This window comes from Periplaneta americana, chromosome 9 (assembly GCF_040183065.1).
Source record: "Periplaneta americana isolate PAMFEO1 chromosome 9, P.americana_PAMFEO1_priV1, whole genome shotgun sequence".
Lineage (NCBI taxonomy): Eukaryota > Metazoa > Arthropoda > Insecta > Blattodea > Blattidae > Periplaneta > Periplaneta americana.
In genome coordinates, this window is record NC_091125.1 from 109,459,958 (window position 1) to 109,478,877 (window position 18,920).

At 34.0% G+C, this 18,920-nt stretch overlaps 1 protein-coding gene across 1 annotated transcript; it reads left to right on the top strand.

Annotated features, from left to right (window-relative positions):
- The first annotated feature begins 97 nt into the window (after positions 1–97).
- On the top strand, positions 98–18,188 carry LOC138706380 (arrestin domain-containing protein 17-like). Its single transcript, XM_069835587.1, has 8 exons — positions 98–2,726; positions 5,609–5,719; positions 6,214–6,425; positions 8,352–8,534; positions 10,247–10,417; positions 12,725–12,914; positions 14,253–14,360; positions 17,850–18,188. The coding sequence occupies exons 1-8, from the start codon at positions 2,612–2,614 to the stop codon at positions 17,942–17,944; spliced, it is 1,185 nt and encodes a 394-aa protein (XP_069691688.1). The 5' UTR covers positions 98–2,611; the 3' UTR covers positions 17,945–18,188.
- Positions 18,189–18,920: the final 732 nt, after the last annotated feature.

Sequence of the window (18,920 nt, forward strand, 5' to 3'; positions counted from 1 at the left end):
CGACCCTACTAATTTATTGTGAATATAAATGATAAATGAAACTTTTTATTTTTATACAATTAAATCAATGTAATGCAATGTGATATTTTCCATCTTCCTTTACGGAAATATTGAAATACAATAACACCATAAAATCGAATTTAATTTTAAAATTGATGTATTTTATTCGGAAAACTATTTTCTTACAATATCCGACCCTACTAAATCGTCTCAAAAGTATTTTCCTGTAAAGATTTATCTATGTTTGTTGTTGGTACGTATTGTTTTGAAACACATTTCAAGAAACATTTAACTGCATATCTATTTGCAGTAATTATGTTATAGTGCCCATTATCTTCAGGTTTCTCATTTGAAAAGTGCGACGACCCAATAGCAATTCGAGTGCTTCTGCGTTAATTAAAAAAAAAAGCTTAAGTGAAAAATTAGCAGCTGAAGAAATATGTGAATGATGTAAGAGTGGTCATTAGTATGTATGTATCAAACTGTTCTAAGCTATTCAATGATGGAGATCCAAGCCTTGAAGATAAACTACGCTCAGGAAGACAGTCTGTTTTAGAGAATGCGGCTGTATCCGTCAAACTGGAAGAGCAGTCACTAGCCAGCAGCTGTGATTTGTTAGCATTTCTTGTGTTTCTAAGGACATAGTCTGTCGACACCTCCATCAATTTAGATTGCGTTTCAACGAGATCCCTATGAATTGACCGAAACAAAGTTATGGGAAAAAAACTTTTGAGAATACCTAATATTAATTGAAGGGTTCAGAGCCATAGTGGGCCAAGCTCCATTTATTAAAAACGGAGAAAGCAAGGGTTAAAGTTAAGTGAATACCATAGTTTAATGAAGATTGACATATCATTGAGTTTGAATGTGTATACTTTATATTACTTGCTATAGGCTACAGTATGTTCCTATTGAATTATGGTAATAACTTCATTTTAAACCTTGTTTTTTACGGTTTTAGTAAATGGCGCTTGGCCCACTATGGTTCTGAACCCTTCAATTAATGTTTTTCTTTTGTAGTAATATAACCATGTGTTGTATATCTCATAACAAGCTAATTACTAACCAAATCAGTGCATTTAATCAATACTTCACAATCATTTACGTCGACGTGTTAATATTTATTAGTTTTATCGCGGTAAGTTTTACTTGGCAAAATTGTAGAAGGGTAACACTTATTATGAACGTCTAAAAAAAATTTAGACTATACGTATAAAATTTAATATCTGAATTGACAAACGCCCAAAGTCCAAAATTTACCGAATTTGACGTTTTACCTGACATGTTGCGTTTTGCATATGCTACCATCCTATAAAAAAAAAAAGAATATCTCGAGTCCGACTCTGAGCCTGTTTTTTAATCATATCAATATGTATTTAAATACTCTTACATATATGGCAATCCTGTATAGTTTTCTTACTTCAATGGACTTAGGATGTTTGTCTATTCAGGTCTTCAATTGATAACTTTTTAATTGAATTAAATTTGTCTCAAATATCCGTTTCGGCACGATATATTTTTACTCGAATATATAATATACAGTAACACTATGAAACACAACCAAACCCTTCGTAAACCCTTCTTAAACTGCGTTATTGTAGCATGTTGAAGTCAAATAAAAATCTGCTCTTGCTTCATTGCATATTATTTGCGCGAATCAACGTCATTGTACGACAGCATTTCATATTCTAATATTATTTCAAACCATTTAAGCATTCACTGTCGATAGAGAACAAAACAAGTCGGCGAAATGAAATTACTAATAAGCAGTCTTAATATGTTTCAATCAATGTATATTTAATTTCTAATCTTAAATTTTTTTTCTTGCATTTATCAATATATTAAAGTCTTACGATTTATCCATTGTTACGTAGCATTGTAACTATGGAAGATAGAAAAGGCAGACTTTGTACTTTGTCAAAGACCTTGTAAAAAGAAACAGTCTTCGTGATGAAAGACAAAGGGAGAAAAAAACTCACAGCTAATTCCAAGACAATTGTAAATTATGTTTTATTTAACGACACTCGCAACTGCCGAGGTTATATTAGCGTCGCCGGTGTGCCGGAATTTTGTCCCGTAGGAGTTATTTTACTTACCAGTAAATCTACTGACATGAGCCTGTCGCATTCAAGCGTCGACCTGGGTCGGGATCGAACCCTCAACCTCGGACACAGAAGGCCAGCATTCTACCGACTGCGCCACCTACGCCCAAGAACTATACCTGCATAAATGCATTGTTGATTAAATAAAATTGTAGTTAATTTATAGCACGGAAACATAACAACATTAATATTATGTATTTAGAAAAAAAAAAGTTAGTGAAGCGACATGAGGGGCCCAGGGCCTTCCTATAGATCCGCGCCTGCATGTGTCCCTTGGGAAAGTTTTACGCAATACAGACAGAAAAACTAAGCTGCATTGTAATTCTTCCCTCTGAATGGCGTTTGTCTGTTTGATCCATCATATCGTGAGAAAACATTGACAATCAACTTTTTTCACACATCTTGCTATTCAATAATTTTTATTGATTTTTAGGTGTTTCATCAGAGCTGATATTTCACAGTCATCACAGAATTTTTACGAAGGTATCTGGAAATAAAAAAAATTGAATATGGGACTCAAGGTTCTGAAAATTATGTTTAACAATACGCGATGCAAGTACTTCAGTGGAGATATTTTATCTGGAGGACTTTGGGTGGTAAATGAAAAGCCAAAGAAAGTGAAAGGTGAGTTTCATATCTACATCAGTTATTTTATGCTCAGAAAGTACACCTTTGCCGAGTTAAAAGTGAATGCAAGAAAAATCTGTTCCGCGAATGCAAATAGGTTTTTCGGAAATTTGAGTAACACACTGAAGAACAGCATCAATAGCTAGCAATTCAGTGTCAAGGCGGAGGAGGATGAAGTAACTTTCTTGGTATTTTGGAATATAGGCCTAATAGCCTGTTCCTGATGCCCCATCATCAGGGTTTAGAGATTTAGCTGTATAAATTTGAAGGTCATCCTTATATGTGCTGCAGATGATATGTGATACACATATATTACGGTACTCAAAGTGAAGATGAGGAGGATGCTGACAAACATCATATGGTGCTGGAATGCATTGACAAACTTTGAAGCCCGTTTCCTGTAAGTTGTAGGTATATTTTTCTAATAAAATTTTCTTTTTCTCAGGATCTATTTGTCTGAATTGGTTCAAACTTAAGGATAGAATTATTGAGGCCTTGAACATAATATTTCATCCTGGGTATTTTTTTTATTTTTTGCATTTCAAAGAAGTTAGGGTTTTACAATCATTGAAAAATGTAAAAATTAAAATATATGTATATATATATATATATATATATATATATATATATATAATTTTGGAAATAATTAATATTTTTAAACAAGCCTATGTTCAAGCAATCAGAAAGATACATTATCCAACTCATTTTTTTTTTCAAGATTCTAATCCTGACAGTCTCTGAGAAAAAGAAAATTATATGTATGCATATTTAACATTAGTAAGATAGGACCTTTCCATACCCCCTTTGTATTTTCTCGCACTGTGTACATTGTCTAAGAAGAAGGCCAGAGATAACATTAAGATAAAACAGGATACTGGTAAATACAATTGAACTTGCCCAGTGATTATAAAAGGTATAAGGCAGTTAAGTTTCCTGTTGGGTCTGGCAGTCTGTATGAAACTAGAATTTTTTTTTTTTTTTTTTTTTGTGATACTTTGATTGGAATGAGGATTTCTGCACAATAAAAGCGTTTACGTTTCTCATGTTCTTACAAATTCTATTCGACAAGTGCAAAGATTTGCCGAGTAATTTCCAAGTGTCAAATTTCCTAGTCGTTTTGACCTAAAAACCCTAAATCTTATACTATAGCATGTAGAACATTTAAAAATAAAACTATGCATTTCATTTTCATTGTAAATTAATGTTAATAATCAGTGATTGACCAAGAGATTCTTTGTAATTATCTTGCAGGCTTCATGATGGAAGCCAGTAGAGGAGCTGCACGCAATTAATAGTGTCGTTTAATGATAAAATTACAGAAGTTAGCCCTGGAAAAGTGAAAACAATCGTATTTATCTTTCCTCTGTACCTCCACTATAGGTTAAACTCCAAAGCCAGGCTTTGGGGTGGGGTGCAGAGAATATGGTAATATTCGTAGTGAAGTTTGTTGTCAAGAGACGAGGCGTCCATTATCGTTGCTAGGTACTGCTCTTTCTGCTGTTCAAATAATTGTAAAGTAGTATCTGAGGACGCATCCTTTTTTAATATTTGGTATTTATTCACTTTGGATATATGTAACTTCCATCATTCTGGCTTTCATCCACCATGGAGCCCCATATAGAGACTATGAAGAGACACCAGATGTAGCTACCAGGAATGTTTTGCGCCCAAGAAAACACTCCCTCTTCAGGAAGGACCCACCACACAATCCCAAAAACCCTTGGAACTTATCCTGTCACTAATCTGACACGACAACTCAGCAAATTAATCAAGGTGGATTAATCTCTACCACCTTAGGTGAAAGACAGACTAAAGACACACACTCACACATTCCAGGAAGTTATAGTCATCACAGAAGTGGCTTAAACCTCAGGACCCATTTATCCACCATTATGGGTCACTGTGCATAGCACATACACGTGGATGCTGGCCCACAGTGATGGTTTTATCAACCCGCAACAAAAGGACTATTGTCGTCTTGACCCACAAGCAGGGAAATTAATTCTGGTGCAGTTCCCACATACAACCTTTATAGGCCATCCCCTTATTTTGCACGACCTTTCCTTTTCTTAATTTTTTTCCGTCTCTCAATTTCTTTCCTTCCTCTTTCTCTTCCTTCTCCTTTTCTTCTTCTTTTTCTTTTCTCCTTTGTTTTTTCTACTTTCCTTCCTCTTTATTTCTCTTTTATTCTCATTCTACCTCTTCTTCCTCTCCTCTGTTTCTTCTTCTCGTTTTCCTCTTCTCTACTTATTGTTTTTCCTTCTTTTTCAACTTCTTTCGTTTCGCCTTCTTCTCCACCTTCCCCACATCATTTCTTCCTCCTATTCTCCCCTTCTTTTCCACCTCATTTTAACTCTCCTTTCTTTTTTTCACCTTCTTTAACTTCTCTTCCTCTTTTTACTTTTCTATTCAATATATTTACAATTGTAGTACTGGTACTCTCCATTTCTACAGCTGGCGCCAGCATTTTTGGCAAGTGTCCTAGAATATAATGCCCAGTTTATGAGCATGTTGCTAGTGCAGCTGAGAATGGTACCATTCCTATACACGTCACATTAGCCATTTGTCAAACACAGTTGTTAGACTGACTGTGGCAAAGGTAAAACACTAGTACTTATTTCACACGCCAGAAATGGTGACGCAAACATTACAAACCAAGTTATTCAGAAAGATAATTATATAAGCTCTTATAATGAAACATTTTATTGCATTATCAAACGAAGATTTTAATGGAACTTGACTTCTTATATAGATGAACTTTTACTGTTTTGTTAGTTTCGTGTGAAAACTACGTAAATAATGATCATCAAACCAAATGAAACGCCATAGGTCTATTGATCTATAATGCACTAATGATAAAAAAAATCTGTTCCCTGCAGGCATTGTAATCGTTATAAAAGGAGAAGGAAATTGTCATTTGGATGGAGATGAGACCCATGGGAACATAGAAAAATACTTTGAGAAGCAGTTTCATGTATTTGGTCGTGCTGGTAAGTGACAATATAATAAATTATGTCTCTTGTTGCCTGTAGAAAAGTAACGAATCGATGGACTATAAAGGTTGTACTTTTGTGCAGTGACTAGTCACTTTATCATTTGAGTCCGGTTACAAGTGCATGCTTTATGTGATAACTGATAATATAAGGAGACATCAGTTGGACTTGACAAGGATGTCTTAATTTTAATGTGACAGACACTGACGATTTTAATAGAAAATCAATTAAATATCAACTAAAACAAAATCAATATTTATAAATATTTATTTTAATGAATACCATCTCACGCAGAATTTTCTAGGAATTAATTAATTAACAAGTGATGATGTAACCAGAGAAGGAAGCTAGTAAGGCTAACATAATTCAAGATAATTATCATACTTCGAAACTTAACAATATAATATACTTTTTCTAGCATGTAAGAAGTTGCATCCAAACATCAAATATGTAATATTGGTATTAATACTGTATTGTTATGTTACTTGCAGGTTACACAGAAATTCTTCAACCTGGAAATCATGTTTTCCAATTCAGGATGAAGCTGCCCTACCATCTGCCTCCTTCATTCGAGACAGAACGTGCTTATATACGTTATACAGTCACAGCTACAGTCATAAGACCTGGAAGACCATATGAAATTGCCACTGCTCATTTTACTGTCCTTTCCCATGGAAATCTGTCTGACTATCCACAAAATTCAGTAAGTCATAAACTTCATACTAAAGATCTCTGAATTCCACTTCCTGAATAGATATGTAAAAAAAGAATATACATTTTTTTGCATTTTCTAGTTTTGCGTTAAGAGAACAAAATGAACTAGTAAAGAGAGATAGACGTATCCCATGTGCAAGCCATGAAAGTCGAAAAAGTGCAAGAAATTCTAGTTTTGATGTTTTCATAACCTCTGTTCTAAAAAATGAGTGTAACTAATGATAATTCACACCCAGTATCTGAAACAATTTATAAGGATTTAGATAATATTTTTACAACAACGTCGTACATTTTAATGGAGTGATTGAAGCCATCTACACATTTCTTTAAGACTTAACTCCAAAAATGTAATAATAATGTCATACTTCTGATTTATGGGCTGTTATTGAAGTAATAGTATCCAAGGTGGAACAAACTAGAGAAATACTGGTACAAAAAAACCTAATTCATCAATTTAAAACACTACCTTACTTACTTATAGCTTTTAGAGAACCCGGAGTTCATTGGCACCCTAGCATAAGCCTGCCATTGGTCCGTATCCTGAGCAAGATTAATCCAGTCTCCACCATCATGTCCCATCTCCCTCAAATCTATTTTAATATTGCCCTCCCATCTACGTCTCGGTCTCCCCAAAGATCTTTTTCCCTCGGCCTCCCAACTAACATTCTGTATGCATTTCTGGATTCGCCCATATATGTGTTACATGCCCTGCTCATCTCAAAGTCTGGATTTAATGTTTCTAATTATGTCAGGTGAAGAATACAATGCATACAGTTCTGCATTGTGTAACTTTCTCCATTCCCCTGTAACTTCATCCCTCTTAACCCCAAATATTTTCCTAAGCACCTTATTCTCAAACATCCTTAACTTATGTTCTCTCTCAAAGTGAGAGTCCAAGTTTCACAACCATACAGAACAACCAGTAATATAACTGTTTTATAAATTCTAACTTTCAGTTTTTTTGAGAGCAGACTGGATGACAAAAGCTTCTCAATCGATTAAATACAGGCATTTCCCATATTTACTCTGCGTTTAATTTCCTCCCAAGTGTCATTTATATTTGTTACAGTACTGTTGCTTCAAGATATTTGAATTTTTCCACCTCCCATTTCAAAGGATAAATTTCCAATTTTTATATTACCAGCAGGTAAAATTGTAGCACAAAAGTGGATTTCAACCTACTTTAGAATAAATTATTTATAGTAAGAAGTCTGATATGTTAACAAGGAAAGTACCAGTACCAAAATCAAATACCGGTAATAAACTATAACCTCTTTCCTGTAAATCAACAAAAGGGATTATAATGGAAAAAATCAATGTTAATATTCTTCTAAAATATTTCAAGATAATAAACCCTTTATTAATTCGAAGATCCAACTTTGGTTATGTCAAAATGAAAGAAAAGAGTTACTGAACTCGTTAGCACATGTCAAGCTTTGAAGAAGCATTCAGTCAGGTACTGGTAATATTATTAAATAATGGGAAACAAGAAGAATAATGGGAAAATGAATTGTATCTTCAAATTAAGAATTATCGGCGGTAATCTAGGGGTTATTTCTTTCACTGTTAGACTCTAAAGTCGTGAATTCAAATCTGGGTGTGGACTACGGATATTTAAGAATAACATAAGAACAACATAATTTAATTCGGAAAGGAAGTAAATTCGGGGATCTCATGTTGGAGATATGGCTCCTCTCAAAATTTATTTCTGCTAGTCATTATGAGGAGAGAGGATAAGAATTCTCATCACTGATAAGCTACCTCCACTTCAGAAATGAATTTCAATTCTTTTAGGTCAGTAGAATTGCATGTACTTTAGTATTAGTATTAGCTGACCACGGATAGAGACAATAAAAGAAAATCATTCTGGAAGTAATTTATATTGAAGAGGATATTTCACTGTGTGATTTTTCAGATTCCAATAAAGACCAGGCATACTCAAGACATCTTAATATGTTTTTGCAAATCAAGAAGTGTAACTCTCGAAACACAAATACCAGCAAATTACTATGTACCAGGGGAATTCATTCCTGTATCAGTGCAGTTTGAAAATGACTGTGATATATCAGTTTCAAAAGTAGGAGGAAAACTTATGAAGGTTAGTATTGGTAGATGTATTTGTTTACTATGCCTTTTTATTTGCATTAAAATGCTTGATAAACCAAATGGAAATTATTATGACACAAGATGGCGCATGAGCCTCAATGACAACAGATAGACATGGCCACGCCCAGTCAGATACAACTTTCCTTCTGTAATGCTCCATGGACTAGTGAATAACACTGGGGATGCCTAGAGAAAAACTCGATTATTCCTCAGTTAAGATTGGTCTTTCAGTTTGAGAACTGCTAGAACATTGTCTGACCATCTCTTTTATATTATATCCAAGACTGCAACTCCATGGAATAACAACTCTACCTCCTAAGAGGGACCAGAGGACGATAGACCTTATGGTTACAGCGTAGAGGATTTGAGTCTGCTCCATTGCAGAAAATTAAAGAAAATACCATTATCATCATCATCATCATCTTCGTCGTCACAACCACCATCATCATCATCATAATCCTAACCATCCGTCATGTATTGAGCCACTTGACCTAGTCTTGTTCCAAACAATCTTTAGATAGTTTTTTTACGTTCCTCCAATTTTGATTTGATTTGTAGAATTTGTTTTGGAATTCTGTTTGGTTTCATTCTTCCATTGTGTTCTTAGAGCAGTTTTATTTTCACTTCTACTGCCGGTACCGGTAATATTTTTGTGTCAATTTTGAAACTGGTTGAACTTCAAGCTTGTCTCAAGTGTTCTGATTTTATTTCAGGTCTAGAAGTGTAAAACTACAATTTTCCCTCGTGGATTTTATTTCTGATAATTTATATTTTTATCTGCTGTTTGCATTGTTCAGATCTCAATTCCATTTACTAATTCTGGTCTTCCTAATGTCCTGTAAATATTTAATTTACATGTTGCCACACTACTAGTGAGGATTTAAAAAAAAAGTTTATATTCCTGCGGTTTTTTGGTTAGATTTTTTTTTATTCAGCATCCCAGTGTACAAAAAGTTGTTTTTGTCGTGCTGTGTACGAGAACTATATTTTTAAAGTAAGGACTGTTTTGCAATAAAACATGAACTAGCTACGAAACATTTTGGGTACGTTATTTTTCTCAGATTCTACATACATTTACCTACTTTTCTATGTAGTTGTCGTTGTTATTGAAACCTGTGCCATAACGAGAGACAAGTTTCTGTAGACCCTTCTCATAGAAGTCCGCTACCTGAGATGACATGCATTCCTGAACTGCTGTTTTTGCTTCGTCTTCAGTGTTGACTTGCTTTCCAGCAAGGAACCTCTTCAGGTGGAAAAAGATATGGTAGTCTGTCAGCACTAGACCTGGACTGTTTGGAGGTGATCCACTTGCTGCCATCCAAAAAGATTAGACTAGAGCTTGCATTTGAGCAGCAGTATGGGGTCTCGCATTGTCGTGAAGCAAAATAACGCCAGCAGACAGCATGCATTTCAACATCCACGATGAAGTGAACACAGAAGTCCAAGAATGCTTGTCATATAAGGCGTCATACCTCTATGAGGATGGTCTACAGAAACTTATCTCCTACTATGGCAAATGTTTCAACAACTATATAGAAAAGTACCGGTAGCTAAATATATGTAGCATCCGAGAATTCGTTCTGTCTACAGCTCTACCCACCTCCACTCTTACACACCCATATCCACCCCATCGTCAGTGCAGAATATTTAATTTTTGTTTTTTGCAAAAACGAATCCATTACAGTTAAATTTGTCTGTTTGCAGTTTATCACCTACCATTCGAACAACGATTTAAGGATAGACAGAACAATTCTGTGCAAGATGGATTTTGCTAGAATTCATTCCAACAAATGGTATGGCAACATATTGGTGCCAAGAGTTCCTCCAACGATGTTGCGTGTCTGTAAATTAATAAAGAGGGAGTATATACTAAAGGTGAGTTATGTAAAATTAGAAAATGAATGTTACCGGTACTGTTGGAGATATCTTCATTCGGTCTGACATGCATAAAAATTAGAAATTTTAATGTTTTTGTTTTCCTTCAACAACAAATGGTTTTTGCTTATTAGCAAAACAATTGAGTTCCGAGTTTCCGAATAGATATAAAAGGAATATATTAATATTCATATTTATTCAGTGATTCAGCATTACAAAATACAATACATTACATAAAAAAAAGTTCAACATACATATTTTACAATTCAAGTTACAATAAAAAAAAATGTAAAATAATGACACTCACATAATAAATAATAAAATTCTGGCCTAAAAGACAGATTTATTTGAATCTAGCAAATTTGTATACAAGTAAAACACCTCTTTTTTTACCATTTTTAATTACTGTTTTGAACCTTTGTTCAGAGACTAACATTGCTGAGAGATTTAATACATTAAATGATTCAATACTTATGTTTTGTAGCTATTGGCTTTTTTTATTACAGTACCAGTACGGTAAGTCTAATATTTGGAATTTCTATGTTCAACTTGTTCCTTGTTTCATAGTCGTGTACTATAGCAAATCGTTCTCTTACTAATATGAAATAAATACTTGACAAGGCCATAATTATTAATTTGGTGTAAAGAGGTTCACAGGATTCTGATTTTCCATGTCCATGCCATTCTAGCCATATATCGTTGGAATAACCTGGTGATGCTACTGCTCTTTCAGTTTAGCCTTATCCTCCTTAAGAAGAGCTGACCAATTCTCTCTTTCCAGAACCCTTTGTCTCCATCCCTTTATTCCTGCATTTGTAAGATCATTCTGAACATCTTACAGCCATCATAGTTTAGGTCTTTTGACTCTTCTTTTACCACTGGTTTAGTATCTAATAATATTTTAGGGATTCGGATGTTGTCCATCCTGATTATGTGGCCCAATCATTCCAATTTCCTAATTTTTATGTCAATGATAATATTAGCATTCTTGTATGAAGTTTGTAATTCTGAGTTTCTTCTAATTCTCCAAGTCCCTTGGTCACAGACAGGTCTAAATATTTTCTATAATATTTTCCTTTAATAAATGAATGAATGAATGAATGAACAAAACAAACTAATAACTATCGGTAAATAAACAAATAAACTGAATAAATGAGTACGGTACTGTAAGTAAACAGGTAACAGTAAATAAATAATGGTAAATAGTAAAAAAGACAATGAAGGAATAAAATGAAAATAAACCAAGATAAAAATGAACAAAAAGTTATAAAATGATTGTGTCCTGCCCAAAAAAATAACGGTACTGGTAGTTTGCTTCGTACAATATTATTTATTATTGTAAATTCTTACATTATTCGATTGAAGATATAAAACATAAATTATCCAGAATAGAGTTATTCTGCGTTCAACATGAATTTAACCTTCCATCAATGTTAATAATAAATGAATTCTATACTCGTAATCACAAAATAATAGAGAAGTGTTCCCTATAATCAATGTATTTCAATAGAAAAAATCTTCTAACAAGGGAACTGTTTATGAGTTTATGCCGAGTTCTCTCCTTAAACAGCGCACAAAAGTAGATCTCAACAGCATATACATAAATATAAAAAAAAATAGCTGCCCATACTAACAATAAAAGTGTAGGAACCTACTTGGAATGTTGCATTAAGAAACAATGGTGCATATTTTGTGAGATTAGTTGAGTTGTCATCCTCCATGAACTCGTACCCGTCACGTGACATGTGACGTAATATCGTGCACAAAACATAATGCGCCATCTGACAACTCAATTTTTGATAACTTTTTATTCAAGCTTTAATTTAGTGACCTTACAGTTAGTATGGGCAGTTAATTTTTTATTTTTATATCTGCTGCGGAGATCTAAGAATGTGCGCAGTTTGAGGGGAGGTTTCGACATGAGCTCATTAACATTTGGCTTGTGAGTTAAATGGAAAACCAGTATTCGGAATTGGGCGATAAATAAAATGCATACGGTAATATTAATACTATTTCAATAGAAATTTTGTTTATGTAATTCATCCATACCTGCACCTCAAACTACGAAAGTCCGGATATTTTATCAGATTTGTGATGGATAAAGCAGCTGAGGGCAGTCTCTCCTAGATTTTAGCTGTAACTGATGTTATTTCATCATTGCTGCAGTATCAGGGATGCTCAAAATTTGCATTTCCGAAAAAATCTCGAAATCTATTCTTCTGCAGTATCAAAATACTTCCAATAATGACAAAGTAAAAAATACATGCCGGTATGTGAAAAATCTTTCAGCATATGTATTTATTTCAGGTGAAATTATCACTTGGTGTTTATTATGGGGTTGTAATAAACACTCTTCCTATTATGATTGGGACAGTTCCGCTACAAATGGCGCAGATTTTTCATTATTCACCAGGAAATCCAGCAGTAGAAATACCTAGATTAATGTCAATTCCATGTCATCAGATGGGAAGAAACTTTCCACACACTCCACAACACCGTAAGTTCCTTTAAGAATATATTGTTTTATGTTGATTTCATCAATAAAACTGCTTTCATAACACAGGGACTAGCAAAATATATCAACATTAAAATTATTATCATAGTTATTGTTGTTGATAACTAATGCTGAGTTCTTGACAATAAACTCTCTTGCTCTCTAATATGGAAGAGTAATGTAGAAAAAAGGATACCCTTTTGAATATAGACAACATATTTGTATCTTATGGTGGTTATATCACATACATACAACCTACAAACTGTTTGGAGGACTACACCTGCCATTGGTTAGCAACTTTGGTGTAGCTCATTGGTTAGAGCACTTGGTATGTAGAACCAAAGACTCGGGTTCAATCTCCAGTGCCAGAGCGAATTTTTCTCCTCTAATAACCATTGTTACCATAACAGATAAATTTTGTAGGACCAGACAATTTACGTAGATTGCTAAGATTCCTCCACTGTAAAATAAAGAATGTAGTAAAAAATGCCTTATGCTGATATTATTTTCTCTTTAATATCTACCACTTTTATCCATCTTTAAATTAACAAATATTTAATTAAATAAAGACAGCATTATTGAAAAGGCCAGTAATATCTTAATTTATAACGAATTAGTTTTGTAAGTTTTTAATTCTCATAAATTTTTCCTTCCTCTTTTAATAGTAGGACTACTATTCAAAATATATCACAACACTCACTATAAAATATTGCTACGACGTAAGAATAGTAATAATAATAGTAATTTATTCACCATAAAGATCTTTACAAATCATGGCTTCGTCAATCTTATTTCTAAGTCTTAATCTAGTTTCTGATTATACTATAGATATATTTATGAATTTGTAGCTTTGTTATTGCAGGACATCTGCTGATATGATTTAAGAAGAACTGTATCTAAGATAGTATAAAAACAATAATAATAATAATAATAATAATAATAATAATAATAATAATAATGTTAACAGCAATAACGACCTATATGCCTTCACAATTACACATTAGTAGGCACTTTCATGCAAGGTCTAAAGACATAAATTCCTCTACAGTATATGGCATAGGATGCAGCAGCAACCTGTTGACCATGCTTTTAAACTTCTTTTGTTTACTACTTATTATGGAGCTTGGAATTTTATTATACATATTTAAGCCTCTATGTAAAATACTTTTAAGACTTGTGGTTATTCTATGAGTGGACAGATGGATATGACTTGATGTTCTTGTTTGATACATGTGGTCGTCTGAATTCAATTTGAAGAACTGTCACATTTAAACTTTTGAAATATATCGAAAAGGTTAAAGCAAACTTTCAACATTTTATAATACTTTTTTTTCGTTTTAGAAATTAGAAATGGAACTATGACTACACAAAGACTAACTCCTCCAAGAATGGCAGAAACTCTCAGATCTCCTCCTCATCAAAGGACAAACGCTACATCACCTGAAACACGTGAGTAGTAGGCCTACAAGACATAAAGAGATGTAAAAGAAGAGATTGGTAGGTCTATTGAGTATTTCGCTATAGGCTACATAGGGTATAGAATATTACATAGGCACCGGTATGGTAAATAGAAATCATTGCTATTTTCAATCACACTAGTTTGTCAGCATGTAGACAACAAATTACGTAGTTTAACAACTAGATGTTTATTTATTTTATAGCAGTTTTGATCTTACAAGACTATTAGCCAAATACCAGTAGTGAGTGCATCGTTTTTCAACACTGACGACTTGAGTATCAGTTCCGAAATATCCAAGTGATGGGCTGAGATTGCCATCAGTTTGAGTATCTTAATCCAATATTCGGAGGTTTAAACTGGATCTAGAGTGGTCGATTCTGGGGGAACAACAATATGCTTATTACAGGTTCCCTTAGAAAAAAGAAGAATAGTAAATTCGGGTATAAGATTAATAAAAGGAGCTTATCATTGAATGAAGAGGCTCTAGGCAAATTTACTGGTTTTGTATACATATATGTCTGCAAATCAACATCTCGTGATAGTACACTGTCATCTGTAGAAAATATGAGACCGAGAACACTAAGCCAATTCTGGAAATTTGGAGCTACTTAGTGCACGAGCCTTGAAAGTGCTATGGTACCGGTACGCACTCTCTGGAAAATGTTAAATTTGACAGATAATATTTCAGAAATATTTCCTTACAAATTGTGAGAATCAGAAATAGGTATCACATTTGTATGTGTCTATTAGACTTTTCTATTCTACATTTTAACCCAAGATTTTGTAAAGATATTGATTTTTTTTTTAAATTTAAGCAATGTTTTAAACATATACAGAGTGACCCAGTGGGATATGACGGTTTTTATTGCCTTGTTGTGGGATATTTAAGTGGAATTGAAAGATGACGCTTATACAGGAAAATTCTGCAACATTACAATTTACAAATCTGTAATTATTTCTTAAATATTACATTTTTTAAGTAGCCTCCATGACATTCTACACACTCTTGCAATGTGTGCTGGAAGCTCATCATAACTTGCTGCAATAAACCAGCATCAATTGCTCTAATTTCATTTTGGATGTTTTCTTTTAACTGCATAGTGGTGCGTGGCTTATTGCAGTACACCTTACTTTTTAAAAACCCTCATAGAAAATAATCGGGTATTGTGAGATCAGGAGATCGCGGCTGCCAGGCTACGTCTCCAAACCTTGAAATTATGCGTCCAGGAAACATGACTCGCAGACAGTTCATTGTTTCACGAGCAGTGTGCGCTGTGGCGCCATCCTGCTGGAACCATAACTCAGCATCCTCCATATCGGGCAGTTCTAGCATTGTCAGTATTGCTTGGTATCGCTGTGCATTGATGGTCACAGACTGACCATGTTCTTCAAAAAAATGTGGGCCGATAATACCGAAGGCAGAAACGCCACACCACACTGTAACTTTGGGGCTATGCAATGATTTTTCGTGCACTGCCTCTGGTTAGCTGTCACTCCAGTACCGGAAATTCTGTTTGTTAACTGCTCCAGACAGGTGAAAGTGTGCCTCGTCCGACAAAATTAGTTTGTTAAGCATGCCTGGATCTGCATTCAAGATTGCAAGAAACTGTCTGCAAAATGCCAACCGAGCAGGTTTATCAGCATCACGCACACAATTCACCATTTGAATTTTATACGGATGGAATTTTAGGTCCTCGTGCAGAATACGGCAAACACTTGTGCGCGATAAATTCAATGCAACTGCCTGCCGCCTTGCAGAATGCTGTGGACTTCTGATCACTGCTTCCTGTACTCTCTCGATGTTTTCCAGCGTGCAGACTCTTCTTGCACTACCAACGAACTCATTACGCAGACTGACGGTCTCATTAAATTTACGCAACCACTTCAGTATAGTGTTACGTGAAGGTACTCTTCCATGCCGTGGGACATTAAAATGAAGTTGAAATCGTCTTTGGACGTGCGTGATGGATTTTGACTCTATAAATGCAGTCACTGTGAAGACACGTTCTGCCACCGTCCAGTTCGCCATAATGTCGTGAAGTACACTGAAAATCAAAAATGCATGTTATGAAGGTTACATAGCAACTAATCGTGTTTCCCCCACACAAAACCGCTAGAAACGGCAGCGTTCTAAAAACCGTCATATCCCACTGGGTCACCCTGTATTAATCTACTATTGGGCCTACATGTTTTCAATCATTAACTGTGAAATAATTTTTAAAAAGTATGTATTTTAAGAAGGTAATGTTATATTATATACATATTAAAGGTTATGTAAACCATTGAGGCTCAAAAAAAATATTTGTTTTTTATTTATTTTTTTGTTCATTAAATGGACTTTCCTCTTTAGTTTAGTGAAAAAAAATTGTTTAAATATTACCATTACTTTTCAACTTATGATTTAAAACGTGAGAAGACATGTCAGTCAGCAATACACATCTTTGGTAAGTTTGTTGCTCATTTCCTGTAACTTACATTTTCCCTGATAACTCCAATTTTTTTAGATACCGTAATTCAATGAAATTTTGCAATCTTGTATATTTAATAGAGAAGGACAAAACTAACCTTTATCAGTGTTATGTCTTTAGTTCCTATTTTATAATTTTTTGTGCAAAAAAATAAATTGAAAATTTTAGTTCATCCAGAAAAAAGTCAGGAAAAAATATTTTTCATTTATGTATTGAAAGATTGAGGTCAAGTTTGTTAAGACATTAATTGTGAATAAAATGAAAGCAAAGTCATTACAAATTTTTGAAAATTATATGAGCTATTTGGGAAAAAGTAATTAACCACAAACTGTTAGGCCTAAAGGTAAATTTATTTTTAATTTTAAAATTCGTTTAATGATGTAGAAGAATTGTATAAACGCTACACTAAATTTCAGAATAAAAGGAATTCAGGTTAGGACGTAATAATGTTTTTTAAATTACTAAATTTAGACAGCCAATGGTGTACATAACTCCTTAAGGAATTGCTCTCTGAAAAGTTAAAAACATAAACTTTTACAGAGGCTGAAAAAATATTGTTGTAAAAAATGTAACTTGTCTGAAAATTGCATAACAACCATTAGGCAACCAGGGACAACTGGTGGACCTGTGTACAGATCAACTGGAAATAGTCTGTCACAATGTGATTTATGTCATTCTTGGCAGAATTTGAAACTGCGGATTTAAGACAAAATGATAAATAGCAAGAGTAGCCTTATTTTAAACAGAAGCTGTAATTCATAGAAATGTTAAAAATTTCAATCAGTCATGCTCAACACTACTGCTCAACACCATGGTCACAGCAAGAACGTGATAGGTCACGCAGTGAGGTCGCCTTGGCAATGGAGATGTAGGCCTACTGGTAATACCTCTTTCCCCAAGAGCAATCAATCCTGAAGTATATTTACTAATAGAATGAGATATTCACACTTGTGCTTTTCAGATTCCTTCATGGAAGAATAAAAGTTCTAAATTTTCTCTTTTGATTTTCAGCTCCTCCATCATACGAGGAATGTCTTCGTTCATTTGGTATGGAAGGAAATGCAGTATTCAACAGCAGCGATCACTTGTTGAGTACGACAGTATAAAAGGCCTAGTTTTCAGGTTAACTGTCCACACTTGATAATCTAAAGTGACATCAATACCTTTTTCCTTGCATTTTTAACTATGTCCTGATTGTACCTATGCAGTGTAAAATATTACCATGGCAACTAAAACTTACCATTAAGCAAACCTTGCATTGTATAGTCAAAAAATAAGGTACAATAAAAATGTAAGGAACAAGTTTTTGATGTCACTGTATAACTGTTGCATTAGAATATTTATAACATACCTCAGGAAGTAAAATATTTATAACTACTGCCACCACCACCCCCTCTCTCCCCACGAGCAGTGAGAACTAACATCGATTAAACCTGGAGACTCTTCAGATTTCATCAGTACATCTTGTTTTGGTTCATCCAATATTCTTTCTGCCTTTCATTTTATACTTTAATGTTTGTTCTGGTGACTTTCTAGATTCGTATAAATTATAACATTAGATTAAAAGGCTTTCAATGGACTGGGACTGAAAATAGTATTCAAAATTTTAAAAAGAAACACTGTCCCTATTAGACTGAATGCATTAATTTGAAATTTAAACACAGGCACCTTATTACAATTACATACAATGGTAAATTCTCTTTCAATTTTCTAACACAGAAAGGTGTCGTGCAAGACAATTTATTCAGCTGAATGTTTAGTCTGATGTTGAATGAGATTATTAAAACAGTTAATGGTAGAAACAGTGCTGTCATGGTAATTTTTTTCTTGGCCATATGCCCCACCCCTTGTTTTCTCCCTTGAAATATATTTTACTCTCCTCTCTCTATCTTTCCGACTGTCATTTAATGATTTTTTTAATATTCAAGAAGAAGTAAATAAATTATTTTGCTTTACATTTTAGTTGTACAACAAGTTAGATTTAAAGAATACACCATGTAGCACCACCGTAGATGCACACTTGTCTCAATGAATCTTGGAGTGTGTATTTGCAGCACTTCTTGTTTTTCAACCATTATTTTA